The 17,133-nt window shown below is 36.5% G+C and overlaps 1 protein-coding gene and 1 long non-coding RNA gene across 2 annotated transcripts; both read right to left on the bottom strand.

Annotated features, from left to right (window-relative positions):
* Nucleotides 1-4,496: 4,496 nt before the first annotated feature.
* Nucleotides 4,497-5,413, bottom strand: LOC137739668 (uncharacterized). The gene is made up of 3 exons (XR_011069102.1): nt 4,984-5,413; nt 4,677-4,790; nt 4,497-4,539 (listed from the first exon to the last, which is right to left on the bottom strand). It is a non-coding gene; the product is annotated as an uncharacterized lncRNA (long non-coding RNA).
* A 1,477-nt stretch (nt 5,414-6,890) lies between these two features.
* Nucleotides 6,891-10,670, bottom strand: LOC137739662 (probable glycosyltransferase At3g07620). Its single transcript, XM_068479321.1, has 5 exons — nt 10,448-10,670; nt 9,101-10,023; nt 8,893-9,023; nt 8,455-8,803; nt 6,891-8,084 (listed from the first exon to the last, which is right to left on the bottom strand). Exons 2-5 carry the CDS (start codon nt 9,935-9,937, stop codon nt 7,416-7,418), a joined length of 1,986 nt encoding a protein of 661 aa, XP_068335422.1. The 5' UTR covers nt 9,938-10,023; nt 10,448-10,670; the 3' UTR covers nt 6,891-7,415.
* Between the last annotated feature and the right edge of the window lie 6,463 nt (nt 10,671-17,133).

Below are 17,133 nucleotides of genomic sequence, written 5' to 3'. Positions count from 1 at the left end.
TGTATTTTGGATGTCAAATTACTAGCGCAGAAAGTGAGATTTCTTTTGGTTTTAGGCCTTAAGAAGGCAATTAATGTTCTCATTAATTGATCTAGGGTTTCAGTTTGATGGAAATTAATGTTCTAGAGATGTGCTATCCACACATCTCTTTTTACTACTCACACATCCCTTGTTAATTTTTTTCATTTGATATTCTTTAATTTAGTCGATCCGACGACCCCAAATTAAAAAAGTATGTATGAAATAAAAATGAGTGTGGGGATAATACAACCATTCTTCTAATAGCTGCCACGTCCTTGGAAGCAATCGACATGCAAGACCGAAAGTTCCATATATTAACACACAAAAAAAAAAAAGAAGCTTTTATTCGCTGCTTCAATAGCGTTCAGAAATTGTGAATGTATGATGTTGTTATTCCATGAAAGTGGAAATTATATATAGCTACGTGAAACATAACTGTTTCAAAGGAAAAACCCGAAGTTTAAAAACTGAATTATAATTAGTATTTTTCATGTTCACTAAAACAATATCAGACAATTGGTTACTTATTTTTGGAAAGAGTTATGCTAGAGAGACTATATTTTTAGACCATATTTTGTAGATTACATGATGTAACGAGTTATGTTTGGATTATTTCTTTAATGGTTTAAATAAGGAATTCAACCATCAATCGCCACATTATGTGGCCTATAATATATAGTTCAAATAGATAGTCTCTCCAGCATCTCTTTAATTTTTTTTTTTTTTTTTAACTTCTCTATCATCCTCAAATATTTTTATCTTACATATATATATATATATATATATATATCATAGTGTTCTTATTTAAACTACCTATTAATAGAATTATGTTTGTCAACCCCAACTCCAAGAAATTTACCATTCTAAACCCCTCACCAAAACTGAACAAAAATAAAAAACATAAGCAATTTAGTTTACAAGCAATATATATTTTGTTGTTTTTTACACTAACCTCACAGTTATGTAAATATAACATGCCCTATTTGAAAAATAAAAAATAAAAAATATGCCCACGTAAGATGAACCTGTTCATCATTTTCCCATTTTCCATAACTGATTTTTTTAATATAAATTTAAAAACTAATCACAATCATTAATGGGAAAAAAAAAAAAAAAAGTAAAAATGTTCACACATAATATGTAGCCATATACTAATGAAAAGAAAAAGAAAGTGATTTGATATTAACTAGAATATTCTAACGTGGACGTGGATTAAAGTGCACGTTTGAGGAGTAGTTGTGCAGAGCAGGACCCAACATTTGAGCCAATAAATATGTGCAGCCAACTGATAATTTCACGAATTTCGACCTTCAAAAATATAAATGCTAAGCTCTATTGTTGTTCAATCTCATTCACATGCAATCCATGTGTCACCCATACTTTTTATAAAGAACAAAACTTATTGGATTCTGTTAGAGCACTGTAGAAAGGTTTCCATGACAATTGGCAATTGAATTTCCTCTATTGAATAACGATTACTTTTAATAAATAGTTATTGCATTGGTATCTTCACCCATAAACTAAATAGCCATGGTAATAGGTAATAAAATATTAGTATTTTTTATTTATAAATAATAAAAAAATAATTTAATTTTAAATTTCAAATAAGATTTTTAACCGATATCGTCACGTCACGTGTCATTATTCGAAAGTACAATTTTTGTGAATAGATTTTGATAAGTTTTTTAACCAATTTCGTCCAGCAACATGTCCTTACCTATTTAGAATCGTTGAAAATACTGAAATATAGTGTAAGGTGGGAGAAAATGGTAAGGTATTCAAAAAATATATATATAATTTTATTTTTATTTTTTTTGAATTTTTAATTAGTTTTTTTAAAAATTATTAATTTAATTAATATGGACCGTCAGATTACAAAAAATTTGAAATCCAACAGTCTAGAATGAGACACGTGGCCTACCCAAACATTTCAGATTTTTTTCTTTTTTCTAAAAAAATTTTAAAGCCGAAAAAACTAGAACGTTGATTTGGAAATCAAACGATCTAGATTAAAAGTAACTGGGTGGGGCTGACATGCAGGGCCATCATTTGAAAATATGCCCGAGATGCGCCCCCACGCACGCCTGACTCAAATTTTTTTAGAACGTGGCTGACGTTCTGATGACGTCAGCCTAACGTCATTTCCCCTCAGGCACTTAGGCCTTGGACTCCCACGTGCTTCTCCTTAGCCCAATAACCTGAATGGGCTGGAGCTAGTTTGGGAGGCAATTAGATTGGAAATGGAGCTTGTCCACCGGGCTAAAGAGCACGCTGGATGTGCTCTTAGGTTTAGAATTGGTTTTTCCTACCTTATGGTATGGCAATAGATCACATTCTTTTATTCTTTTTATTCTTTTTTTTTAATACTTTGATATTTTTACACTAGGGAAATCTCGTGGATGACAAATTTGATACCAAATTAGATTATCCATTGTGTGGCTTAGCCGAACTCCCCATCCTCTTGTTATTCCTTTTATTCTTTATTTTTATAAATCTTAAGAGAACCTCAACGATGCGAGGAAAAGCTTTATTAATCAGTTCAAAAACATTTTAACGAAGGAGACGTAAAACCTGACCCCTACTAGAAACATTTTCAAAGAAAATAAAAATATCTCGAAAGAAGCTACTTTTTGGTGAAAGTAACTTCTAAGTTAGTTGTTAAGATCATCCGTCTATGCACTCATCATTTTGTATTTGAATTCTCCTCCTGGTAATTTAAATGAATTTAATGCGGTTATCAAATTGTTTGTAAAAAAAAAAAAAAAAAAAAGTTACTTTTGTTATGGCTCTTTTCTTCTTATGATATGATGTTAGAGTTCAATTGTTCATCGACAATTTATGGGTGGTTGGCTAAGCTTTGTTGCGAACTTGCTAGTTCAATTAAGAAATTTAAGGGTCTTAGCTAATGGGTTGGGGGCCATTTGGGCGTACAAGAATTTATTATCTAGGACTTAGCACGTTTAATTGTTGATGGACTCCAGCAGAATTTATTGTTAATTGGACCTGGCTAACAATTTTGGGCCTTCTTTACCGTCACTAAAAACTACTTTCCAAAAGAAAAATAAATAAAAAGTTTCACTTTCTTATTTTGCCTACAAACTCATGAATATTTTATTCAATGGGAGAATTTGTTAGCCCAAGCTGTAATTAGGGGAGAAACTTGGGTAAGGCGACCTAATTAGGGTAACTCTCACATTAAAGAGAGTTAACTTGGAGTAGGTGAAACTAAAATATAGACAATTTCACGTTTTTGTTAGAGAATATCAAAGAATGACAGTTGGCATTTCTACTTAAATTTTTCTCCTAAACTAGACTACCTGAAAATAAGACATAATTAATCTTGCAGCCAAGTAGGCAGTAATTTTCTCTTCTACCATCGATTGCTGTGAATATTTAAATAACAGAATATATAGCAAATCAAAGCAAAAACAACAAAAATAAAATGCTAAAATAAACAAATTGTATGAAGGATTTGACCAATTCATAGCTTTTGCTTCTTCCTTCAACTTTCCAAGCTTTACAAGCAGAGTCAAAATAGCCTCACACATTTCTGAGGCATCAGCCTCACCAGGGCTCTTTTTCTCTGCTGGGAGTTCGTGCTTCATGATGGACTCCTTTCGCTTCTCGTATGTAAGATCCTCCAATGCCCGAATGTCACCCTATGAGTGCAACAGAGAGCAATGAACAAACCCACATCAAAATGATTGAAAGAAAAACATTGAAGATGCATTTGGAAATTGAAAAGGGATGCTTATTAGGAAAGGTCTTGAAAACATCAAACATTGGATTGAGTTCACAAACCTCGACAAAGGGAAGCCTTAGATGTCTGTTTTGTAAAAAGTAGCTATTACCTTAATTAGCTTGCACATCGAGCTCCATGATCCAACAGGTTTCTTTGTCAGCAACCGGGCCTTCGCGAAACAAAATCAGAAGCCAAGGGAGTGCCACCGTATGGGCTTTGTACTAGTGCTAAACCAGCAACTTTGTCTTTCAAATCACCAGTAGATTGACAATGCAGCTGCAGCATCCACACCTCCCTTGCTGTGCCCTAGCAGCATAACACGCTTACCAGATCCCCAGTAAAGCTCCTCTATATATTGCTTGAGTTCCCATGCATTGTGTGCAACATATGCCTTCGTACAAAAAAAAAACATATGAAAAAAGAAGACAAATATATTTTAAAAACATATAAACATGCAGTCATTCAAGAAAATTTTACAAGACAGGTCAATCTTAGTTTACAATGATCAGTAATCAAGCATTACCTCGCTGTGAATTTTTGCAATATGGCACGCTAAACCCATCTTCGAAAAGAATTTCTTCATTCCAACAAAGTACAAGGGGCCACGGTTGCTAAGGAGGCCTGAAAAATCAAAGTCCTGTAACTATAGGCGCAAATGAGCTAAATGTGCATTGAACAAGGAAGAAGCACAAAATCAAAAGTTGGTGCAAAATAAATCTTCTATACCTGGAATTAGTAGATAAACAAATGAGCTGGGGAGTTTATGCTCTCCATTCCTGAAGTATGCAACATGACATACAAGCAATAAGAATATATAAATATATGAAGACTAGTAAACACACTAACAAATTGAAGACAGTTCTTAACGATCCAACAGTCTAGTGCACCCGAGCTTATTATATTAGTTTGGTACCTAATTCCTGCAAGCAATTCCAAAAATCTTGCTGTACCATCCTCCACACCAGGCATGCCGTGAGTGCGCTGCAACCATCCAATATCATTGATGAGCCTGGCAATGATTTCTGTACTCGAGATGCAATGCCGACAAATGCAAAAATGAATGTTAACCTACGAGAACCTAAAACAATGAACGATGACATGTAACTTACTCCAAGTAAAATAAAATCCAATCTGAATTAAAACTAAAAGAAACTATTTATAGACTATGAATATGAATTCATCGGTTTGCAATTTTGTATAATTTGAATCTGCTTGTTTACCTACAAAGTCGAAGATGGGTACATCTAACGTATGCCATGGAACATCTGCAAGAAGACATTGCCAACCTCCAGGCAAATTGTAAACCATGTAATGGCAGTACTAACCTACATCAGTTCACTTAAAACTTAAAAAGTAGATGGGATCATGACTTTTTCTCATAAATTGGACCAAATGGTATTACCCTTTAAAAATGAATGGAACAACTGCATAACTGGAATTGGATGCTACAATTTCAGATCTAGTGTCTTCCCTGGGCTCTGATGCTCTTTCACAGATTCCAGGGTTTTGACCAGAAGTACAAGGTTTTGAAGACGATGAACAACCTTCAGAAAATGAATTACAAACACCGTGTCTCAATGATCTTAAAAGCTGTCCGGCAGAATTGATCAGCAAATCATCCGAGTATCTATCAGCATCTCTGTGCGTGAGATTCTCTGCAATAACGTCATTTCCAAATCCATCCATTATGTTATCAGAATATAACATTATGCATCAGTATACATGTAAGCGTAGAAAAAATTACTCACTGATAAATTGAACAAAGCGACGACTAATATAACTAGCCAATGTCAATAGATGGGTGAAAATGTCATATTTCGACGAATAGAATCCCAAGCTATCGAAAAGAAAACTCGTGTTCCTCACAGTAACATCATAGACCTGATACCATTAAATACAATGTTTGAATCAAACCTACACAAAACTACAGATAGATGCCAAAAATCAAACTTCAAAGAAATTAAAGCTCAATAAGTTAATTATAACTTTGTTGCTATTCTCAATATGGACCGGAAGTTGCTTCCGAGTTCAAACATGCTAATGTAGATTAGATGGCGGAATGGATTGAAGATTAAGTCAAAAGGCGCAAAAATAATAGTTACAAACTTACAATAGAGAAGAGATTACAAAATATACTCTCTCACAGAAAAAGTAGAGAACATCTGCAATAATGCAGAATTGTAAAGTCGAAACTACTTACTGTAACAGGCATTTCAGATATTTCATTTTCAAAAAACACATCGCCCATTATCTCTTTGAATCCTGAATTTACAACAAGAAAACTAAAAAGTTTGGAACTTTGACACAATTAAGGTATAACAACAAAAAACCCAGATGAGCAAATCAATCATATGAAACAAAAAACGCAACAAAACAACTTCATTCTTTCAAACAAAATTTAAGTAAAAGATCAGAAACATATCAACTTATAAGCAAAGGAGGACGGTTAGAAAACCCCTGAAGCAGAAGCAAAGGCAATTCAGACTGTGGAATCAAGGGCAGTTGAATTTATAGAGGGAAAAAAAAATCAAGTTAATGAATGCGAAGGACATGAGAGAAGTGGATTCCTGGGAATGCTACCAACCGATCGAGAAAAGAGGGAGTCATGGGGGATATCTATATATTAACATTCATTGTCATTCAACAATCTTCTAATTTAATCCCAAGAGAAATGCTAAGGAGATTCACAGTTTATCGATCATTTTCGGATAAATATTTTGTGATAATATGCAAAAAATATGAGGTGGGGCCCACCAGAGAAGACGTCGATGTCTCTCAATGATAACTCGATCAAAATTCAAAGTAGAAAGCTCGCTCGTGTGTGAGAGGAGAAGAAACATGCGGCGTGGAAATAATTGAATACCTGGAAAAAAAAAAAATTCAAACTATATACATTATGATACCAAGTGTCTCGGGTCGTGTTCCTAGTACCTTAAAATTTCTCGGCATGGAGATATGTCATTGCTGAATGAACCGTGCTGGGAATCCAAGTCAAACTGTCAGTTATGTTACGACTAACATGACTGCGGTCTCTAAGTTTATCACGCACGGACGTGATAGGACTGGGGAAATTCCACCATGCGTTCATGATTCATGCAAGTCCTTTTCATTTGAGCAGCTCAAGTCATTTTTGGATTGTGGTTAATTTCGAGTAATTTTTCTGTGATGTCATACCATGAAGTAGGTTCATAACAAGCACAGCATATTGTGATTGTCGGGAGCAACTTACTTAGCACAGAACACTGCCATGCTGATTTATGTGCCTTGAAAGTACTCCTCGTGTCTGTCACGCTCTAAAGACTTATCTTTGGCACTTTCGTTTGGCTTGGTAATCACTATGTATACTTAACAAAAAAAAAGAAAAAAAAGATAGCTTTCAGGGGTGAGTTTCTTGCTCGTAGTAAAAAGTAAGAATAGTTTGAGCTTCTGGGATTAGAAGAAAAATTATTTACGAAACAGGAAAATGTGAAATATGTAAGTGAAACTGGCAAAACAGATGAAAAACTTTACTCACAGTTATTTCTTGGTGTAGCATTTAAACAGACTATTTCTACAACATCACAGGGAGAATAAAAAGCGACCGGAAACCGCCTCATTTCTATTTCATGAGCTAGCATCTCCACCTCTGCTCGTTGGGAAAATTCAGCAAAACTTACCGGAGTTTTATCTGAAAAACTCGGTTGTACCAAATCGAATGAAGTGTCATGTGGAAGAGATCATACTTGAGGGGTTTAGGATGCCACAGAAAATGTTTTTGAATCTTCCTGACCCCTAGTTGCAGCTGAAGATACTTCTCTTCTGGTATCGAAACAAGTATCTCTTTCAACTTTGGAATGTCTTTCTCTGCGAGAATTACAGAGAATGCCCCCCAATCCAAAACCTCGAAAAATGGCGGCACAAAGTTGTCAGATATGATCACAGGTACGCACTCATAAAATATTGCTTCAACCACTCGCGGGCTGTTGACCTCGAAACCCTTGGGGCATATACAGTATTTGCTGTCCTGCATGTGGTGGATGTAATTCATTTTGCTTGCAACACCAGGAGGCATTGGACCAAAGATCTTCATATCGGGGTCTTTGTCCTTCCAGTGCTCCAGCAGAATTGGACGTAAGTAGCCATGCATATTTCCAGCATAAAAGGCAAGAATCTCCCTCCGAGAAGGAGGTTTGCCTCCAAGATCTCTAAGGGGATTTCTTGCTGAACGAACATATGTTTCTGGAAGAGACACATCCCTTCCTATTTTGAAGCCAGAAGTTAGATCAGCATTGCAAAGCGCCTTGATGCAGAGTTCCATGTGGTGCCTTGTTTCATATGGAGCCTATAAAAGTCAAACTCGCATGTTAGAAAGGCAGGCACGCAGAGACACACGCATGTAAGAAATACATTCGTGTGGGCAGAAACAGTACCCATTTATAGACAGAACATATGGTACCCTACTTTTAAAAATGGTGCTTGGTCAGTTTAAACAAAGTCCAAAGTTAAGGACTGGTTAAGTAAACGGTAAACCTCGCTGGCCATTATGATAGGATTTATTTTCAAGAGATTATTGGCATTACTTCATGAATCTCGAAACCATTCGTGGAATCCTATTTTACTATCTTAGTATCAATATCTTATCCCTAATAACGAAGCAGATATTAGTCACGCAGGAAAAAGTAAGAAAAAAGAAAGGTTCATGTAGAGCATACCCAGTCATGACAAGCAACAAGAAAATGATCTGCCCCACCAGTTCTGTTAAAATAAGGATACTTTGCTGCAATTGTTTCAGAATATTCCTTCAGAAATTGGCGTAGGTTTGTACGGTTGTGAGAGTTCCGTACGTATAGAGCGTACTCTAGCATCCGCGAACTAAATGGCATATAAAACAGATGAGCCTTGCGTGGATCCTTCACAAGAAAGCGCTTATATCCCTTCATCAGTTTCATGAACCATCCTTCTGAAGCATATAATCCCTTGAGTATTGGTTGATGAAAGATCGGCTTTTTTCCCTCCTTGTAGATATATATTTTCAGTGTGCGTTCCATAAGTTCATAACTCCTGAGAATGGAACAAAATGTTACTGTAAAAGGAATCACTTTCATTTAGCATTAAAAATTAATTTATCTCTTAAATTCAATTCCAACTACCTTTTAAACATGGAAACATTTCTAAAGAGAGGAGCATAAAGTTCTGGATCATTTATTGCAATAGGAGGACGCTCGACCTGTGACTTCGCAGCTAGAATCTCCTGGTCACGTACAGAGGACCATCGTGGTTTCTACAATCAATGCAAGAAGTTAGGAACCCAAACAAATTGATTGGGGGGTGATTAGATTAGCAGCAGCAATATCTTACTGGTGAATTAGAAGAAACACGCTTCCGCACTAGTATACGATTCATCTCAGATATTGATGTTATCGACTTTGGTGGCAAATCACTCTTCATCTTCTTCTTTCCAGGTCTGGTCATCACTAAACCATTTTTTGAAGCCACAACAACCCTTTTCAAGGAAATAGAACCAACAGAAGTGCTTCTATTTTCTAACAAATTCACTGCAGGTAAAATGAGTGGAGACGATGGAAAAGCAGTATCAAATTTTTTCGCTGTCACGGTTGAATTTTCTTTTGAAGCACCCACGCTAGTAATTTCAGAGTTCGGTAACACAATCTTCTCCAAATGGAAGCCATACCTAGTTTCATCAGCCTTATCCAAAACAGTAACATTTTCTCGATTCTTAATGCTGACTAATGCTAGACTTTCATTTATGACTACAACATTCTCAGACGGAAAATCATCATCTACATTTCGATCAACGTCACTTTCAAAATTATTGTCTATTCCCTTTTCTTCTAACATTAAATCAATTTCCTTATATACATCCTTTCCCTTTGGTTCAGTACCCTGCCTAATTTCTCCTCCAAACATAGAAACATCAATTGAATCTGAAGTATTTACCGTTAGAGGATTGCGAACCATCATGGACTTGGCAGAAGAATGAACAGCGAGGACGCTACCTTTGACTTGCAATGTATCCTTACTCTGTGGCAATAGAGACCGAAGAGCGATTCCATAGGGAAGCAACAGCGACTGAAATGCTAAATAAGTAACAGACAGTACCCCCAAAAGTAAAAGCCACCTCCGGCTCCGGGATTCTATATTGCATAGCTTAGGAAATTGAAATGTGCACCCCATACCAGGTACTAATACTTGCAATGCAGATAATTCAGAGGCTACCGAAACATCTTAACAACGAAAATCACTCACGTGCAAACCAAATCCTGCAAAAGTTCCCACAACCACACAAATTATGCACAATCAAAATCCAACAGTACAGTTCATTAACAGTTAGATCAAAGTCCTGAAATCGGGGTCATAGCGAAAACCGAAACAAAGAGGTTGAAATTCACTAGTTATTAGCACATTAGCCTTTCCAGAACACTCAAAATTAATCACAGAAACTAAAAGTGAAATCTTGCTTAATAGAGCTTGTTAATTAAGGTTAATTAAACACTACACACATGAACATACATAGTCAGAACTTATTAATTAAGGCTAATCTCAACAATGACAATCAGAATCCAAGCAATCCCAATGTAAAATTCAGTTACAATTAGATTAAAAGTTGCCTTCCCACCAAGCATTAGCAAAAAAGAAATGGTATTTCCTGTTTGGTTGCCGTGAAAATGAAATATTTTGACTGACCTGAGAACAGTAAAGCACAAAACTTGAGGCTGGATTTTCTCGGAAGCCAAACAGAAAAACCCCAAAAACTGAGAAGTTGAAGCTTTTTGCAAAGAACACAAGGATCCAAAAGTGAAAACTTTGCAAAGAACACGGATTTTTCCTTTTTTAGGGGGAAGTAAGGAGAAGAGCACGGATTTTCGGAAGTCCGTTCGAAGAAAAAAGAGAGAGACTCTCTCATCGGTCACAGTCGCATCCAATTGCTATTTTGAAATAATCTTTTTTCTTAAATAAAATAAAATACTGGTTTTACTGTGGCACTGTTCAGACTACCATTATTGGGGAAGAAGGAGTGAGACTCTCCCACCAGTCACAGTCGCATCCAATTGCCATTTTAAAATAATCTTTTTTCTTAAATAATAAAATACTGGTTTTTTATTTCCTTCTTTCTTTTGTGTATTATTTTTTATCTTATTATTTCAATAAAAAAATAATATAAAATATTAATATAGATTAACTTTAACCATTCAAGTAGGAGAATAGTGAAAAGAGCAATTTTCGGAAGGGAGAATCCTCCTCCCATTGTCGGTGCCAAAATTAATTTCTTCTGTCCATCCCGCTGAATAGTTAAACCTACAAGAAATGGATGAGTTTTACGAATATTTACTGCTCTTGTATATATTACTTAACTACTGAGTGAAGAGTTGGATGTGCACCAAAGATTCAATAACTAAAGATTTAATTGGTAAGGATCTCTACAAAGTCATGATTTTATCGTTTGAATGAAGATTAAGATGTGTGTCAAAGATTTAACATCTAAAAATTCAACGGTTAAACATCTACCCAACAATGAAAGATGTGTTTGTATCTTTGATTTTGTTTAAAATATTTTCTTGTAAATTAAAGTAGTTTAAAATATCACTTGTTTAATTTGCCAAAACATACTCAACAGCAAAAAAAGATGATGACATCCCGACTATGTTAATGGTAAAGGTACACAAAAGTTTAAGACTCCCTTGCATTTTAGTCTCTTCCAATTGAACCAACGTCAGCAGCAGCCTCCGGATTCCAATGTTCCAAAATCTATGGGTTAGAGCAGCAGCAATAGCTGAAAGAAAAGATTATACATTTACTATCAAAACCCAGAAGAACAGAAAAGAATTATGATTTTAAAATTAAAATTTGAGAAGAAAAAAAAAACTCCATAAATTTAAAGAAAAACTAATGAAAAGGGTCTGAAAATTTTGAGTTTTAACGATAAGGATAAAATAAAGGGTAAAATGAATTGTACTAGAATTGATTTTTTTATTGTAAAAATATGATTTTTCGTTAAAATAAACTGTATTATGAACTTTTCGTTACTGTTACTGCTACTACTTGGTCATAATGTTATAATCTTGGAATACTCCTACGCTGGAAGTGGAAGCAGTAGGGTACTGCTTTCAAATGCCCTTTCTGTTTCATATTATTTACGGTAAAGCCAACTCTTTCGTCGTCCATGAGTTGTACGCACAGTGAAAACGTCGACAATGGCGAAGAAACAGAGCACAGAGTGATGCAGATATTGATTTACGACACGTGGCATTTTGTTTGCGGAAGGTGAGGATATGAGTATAACCACGGCACGCCGTTTAATCTTCTCCCTCTGCTTTGGCTGTTGGCAGTTAGATCTTCAAAACACAAAACGAATGAACACAATGTGAAAGAATTGATGATGCAAGTCATGTGTTTTATACCTTGATAAAAATTGATTTGTTTGCATGATGTGTTACAATAAAACAAAAGTTATAATGCTTGTTTGAATTGATATTTTAGGTTAATTAAATAAGGTGCTATATGTTTTCTGTTCTGTGAATGCTATAATTTCATTTATTTGAGATATTAGAGTAAACTAAATTGCTTAATTTGAACATCGTTGTACCTGCATAACGACATAAGAGTACATAAAAATTTTCTCATGTATCATGTCCGAAAACAATTCTTCTAACAAACATAACAAACAAACTAGGGCAAATCAAAATTTGACCACTTTGTCATAAATATTTGTATGGATTCATTGTCTCAATTTAAGACGGAAAGCAAACTGTCACAAATTTAGAAGGTTTTGAAAAAGGCTTGAAAATTATCTGGAGGGGGAGATGAATTGCGTTCACAACCAGAATTTCAACTAGAGTCTCCTATGCAAAAAAATTTGTAGTCGTACACGTAGTTTACCCATTCCTAGCGGACTACATCGATGTCATTTCTAGTTTAGTCCAGTTTGTAGTAAACACTAACACGTATTACTAATTAAGTTAGGAACTCACTCAACCAACCATGTAGATGCTTGCTAAATATTATTACGAATTGTACACTTAATTACCTTTGTAGGGAAGTTGTCGAAATCTTCAATCAAATTCATGACATAATATCCACATTCGGCGTTGGAGTTGGACGATAAATATAAAAATCAGCCAGTACAACTTTTTAAGGTCAATTCATCTCATATGACAAGTTTCATTGTAAATTGTATAAAGAAGAGGTACGAAGGGAATAGTGGTATTTTTTAGCCCGAAATTGACGAATTCTTTTTGGAATCGACAATCAAAGAAAAACTATGTTTCTACATTTTTCAATCAAATTGTCTTATTTTTCTTTTGCTAAATTAAAAATTAAAAATAAAAGATTTCAAAGGTTGGGTTGTGTATACTAATTATGTTTGGGTAAATTTCAATTAAAAGGTTCTACTTTAATGTTACGTAATATTAAATATTATGAGCATCGAATGATATGAATTCACGGTACCATAATAAAAACAATAATTTAAATTAATCTAGGACAAACAATGCTCATAATATTTAATAACATTGAAGAATTTTACTACGTAAGGGTGCCCAAAGAAAATGGATGTCCAAATATGTATTGGGTGTAAACAAATTTTCCCTACCAAAATGATAAAGACTAGAATTCGAATTGTCTCATGAAATACTTTTACTAGGGTGCATTTTTGCTACCCACATTCTCTCGTGTATGCTACCCATCCTATTATAGTATGTTATGTGTCTCTCACTTAATCAGAGTTAACTGTGATATAAATTTTTGAAGAATTGAAGAAAATAAATTGTTAATGCACAAAATTGGGTTGATTTTGGACCAACTAAATCTGACCGTAAATCACACACACGCACTATAACACAATGATATATCATGGTTCACCCTAAGAACAAGCCCAACATTGCTGGGTGCTCGGGGGACATGCCAGAGAAAAGGGGCCCGAGGCCCTATGGACCGGCTTCAGCGTTGGAGAGCCCGAGTGGAGGTGGAGGCCCGAGCTTCGGGCTCGTGGAAAATTGCCAGCCCGATAGCCCGAGTGGATGTGACGCCAGGCGCGTGCACCCCACTCGCGCGTGGGGGCGCGCCGCTGACACAAAATCAGAAAAAAAAACAGTGCTTTTCAGTTACCGTTGGGAAGCCACGTGGCTTCCCACGGTCCGTTCGATCTCAACGGATCTTTAATTTGGACCGTTCGATCTCAACGGTAAAAAAAAAAAATCTTATTTAATATCCACCGTTTGATCTGAGATCAACGGTGGATATTAATATGCTTTATAAATAAAAAATAAAAGAAAAAAATAGTTTTAAAATTAAGAAAAGTTACCGTGGTGACACGTGGTGTGACAGCCCGTTCTGAATATTTTAAAACGTACGCATGAAAAGACGATTTTGCCCCTAGTGTGATTTTTACGTTGTGAAATTGTTTTGAGTTGGTGTGGCTGGTTGTGGACCACACACACACTTCCCATAATTTCCCTCACCCTTTCCCCCTATCCCTGCACCCATCCCGTGCCATTTCCCTTCCCATTTTCATACCCATATGTACGGACACACTCCAAAACCACCCAAATCTTCACAGATCGAAGAAATAAAGTACATATCCATGCTCGTGAGGTCCATTGGAGTCCAACCATACCTATTTCAGGTAAGGATACCTTCGTTTTCATGTCGAACTCGGGATACCCCGATTTTGTCACTGTTCATGCACACGTAAATTCTTATGTTTTTGGGAATTTCAAGCTTGTAGGAAGCTTGGTGAGGTCCTTAGGAGGCTCGGGGTGGTTCGTTTGAAGGTTTTGGACTTCGGGATCGTGAGTTTTGAGGTTGGCCGGAGTTTGGGGTATTTTCCCGGTGAGATTTCATGGATTTTAGCACTTGAAAGTGGTATGATTTTGTTCCTCTCGTTGTAAGCTTCATTTTGGTACCAATTTTGTGAAATTTGGTTGAAAAACGAAGAAGATAGGACGATTTGAAGTTTTCCCGATTTTCCGGCGCCGGAGCCTCGCCGGAGAAGACGACGGAATATTCCGTCAGTTTGGACGGAATATTCCTAACGCTGTTGATGGAATCCGTTAAAGTTAACGGAATATTCCTGACGGCGTTAACTGGCGCTGTCAACGTGCCAGGCACGTGCTTGCGCGTGACCGGCGCGTGTGGTCGTGCCTTGGCCGGCGCGTGGGGGCGCGTGCGGCGGTGAAAAATTATTTTAAAAATATGGGGATGTTCCTGAGGTTGAGTAGATCACGTTGGTGTATTCATACACCCCATTTGAGCATTGTATGAGAAGTTATTTCTTAAATTTGGTTATGTGCTTTAAAATTAACGTTTTTATAGTTGTTTCGCATATAGGTGATACTTATCCCGATGACGAGCGTGGTCACTCGAGCCAGGGGGGTTACGACCCTTCCACATACCAGTGAGTGGGCTTTTGGTTTTCCGTATATACCTATATACTATACTTTTCCCAGAAAGTGAAATGAAATGTTTATTCGTTTATATGTCATGCTTATAGTTTGTCATTGATTTACACATTATGAATCGCATATATTTATATATGTTTGGTGCTGCGGACGCACAGGTAAGTGCCAGGTGAGTTATGATTTATGTTTACATTCAGTAGTGATTTGAGATGCTTAGAGAGCTCATAACCTGCACCCCACGGTGTTAGTGTTCCCGTCCAGAGTTGGGCACAGTCATTCACGTGATGTTCACCTCCTGCACCACATGCTCAGCTTGGATCCAAGTTAGGTGCACAGTCCTGTCGTACAGACCACTCTAGGTGGTTTCGACTCGTAGGTGACCCGCGATTATTTGCCCAGCCTTCACGTGATCATAGCACTTGAGCGTATATATATGTTACACCTAGGCTTGTCGTACAGACCACTCTAGGTGGTTCCGACTCGTGTGCAGGTCTAGTTAGTGAGATTGAGATTTGAGTTCTAGATTCAGCCGTACAGGTCACATTAGGTGACTCCGGCTGACAGATTATGTGTTGTTGATGTGGTATTACCTGAGTACTTGCATTTTTCTTTGAGGTATTGGCATAACATTTTCCTGAGTATGACTTATATATATATATATTCTATTTTCTGGGAAGTATACAGGTTTTACGGCGAGGGGTTAGAACTTATTTATTAAATGGTTTTTGAAAAGCTTTGTTTTTGCCTACTCACGTTTTTGTTTTGCGCCCCTCCAGGTTCTAGTTGGCTAGCATGTTTGGTGGTTTCCCTGAGGATTTCCCCGACATATCTGACAGACGATCAACAGTGTAGGACCACCTTCGGGTGTGCTTTTGTTGCGTCGTTTTCTCCTGAACTGCATTAGGCTTTTATGCTCTGAACTTAGTGTTCACACTTGCACTTGTTCATTATTACTTTGTGTAAAGCTAGTTTTTATTTATTCGTACTATTTATATTACTATTTTATTAGCTTCCGCACTGTGCACATGGTTACGTCACTTCCACGTGATGACCAGCATACCTTGATCTCGATCGGGGTGTGTCACGTGGCACAATCTGGAGTGTTGGAATTCAAATTTTTTTATATCCAACGACAGAGATTAATTAGTTGAATAAAAATTTAAAAAAAATTGTAAAAAATTAAAAAAAAAATCTGAAATTTTTTTTTTAAAAAAAATTGTTTTTACTTTTCTATAAATCCCTTCTCATTATCATCTACCTTACATAATAATTTCATATTTTCTCAACTACTTTCAATCACATTCCTTTCTTTGTCTCAAAGTTTGAATCCATTTTTTTTCAACAAAATGACTACTGGTGCAGGTACGAATTAAAGATCCGTTGACCTCATACGTGACTTTTGGTAGTATGGTCCATCGTACATACGTCTGTTGACCTCATACGTGACTTTTGGTGCCTTTCCTTGTAGGACATCGTTAAACACTGGGGATTGGGCAAGGACGTTGATGTCATTTTGAGCTTCCGGAACCCCGAAAAAGTCGTGCTAAATCTATGTATCAAAAGATGCTACCGTCTCCAGAATAATACTTTTTGCTCCTTTTCTGTCCCCATAAGCGCCTTGTCATGCACTTGGACAGTTTTTCCACATCCAGTGCATACAATCAATGCTTCCAATCATCCCAGGAAAACCACGCATCTTGGCCTTCTTTAGAAGCCGTTCCAAGTCCATGTTTGTAGGTTTGCGGAGATACTCAGCGATGTAGATAGATTCGATTGCTCCGCAAAACCTCATCAGGGACTCAAGAATGGTTGATTTCCCCATCCTCGTTATCTCATCCACTTCGTCTGCAGATACTCCATATGCAAGCATCCGCAAGGCAGCAGTAATTTTTTGCTCAGGTAGGAGACCCATAACACCAAAAACATTCTTCTTTTGCACAAAGTAAGAATCATGGTTGCAAACAACAGGCATGA

The sequence above is a fragment of the Pyrus communis genome, chromosome 1 (genome assembly GCF_963583255.1).
Source record: "Pyrus communis chromosome 1, drPyrComm1.1, whole genome shotgun sequence".
Lineage (NCBI taxonomy): Eukaryota > Viridiplantae > Streptophyta > Magnoliopsida > Rosales > Rosaceae > Pyrus > Pyrus communis.
This window is presented reverse-complemented; position numbering and strand designations above follow the sequence as displayed.

What these genes read in the sequence shown, in the direction of transcription:
- LOC137739662 (XM_068479321.1), bottom strand. Translation starts at nt 9,937, where the DNA reads ATGGGGTGCACATTTCAATTTCCTAAGCTATGCAATATAGAATCCCGG. An exon ending in GTGTTTCTTCTAATTCACCA is followed by an intron (nt 9,024 to 9,100) that starts GTAAGATATTGC and finishes CATTGATTGTAG; the next exon opens with AAACCACGATGGTCCTCTGT. An exon ending in TTGTTGCTTGTCATGACTGG is followed by an intron (nt 8,085 to 8,454) that starts GTATGCTCTACA and finishes TGACTTTTATAG; the next exon opens with GCTCCATATGAAACAAGGCA.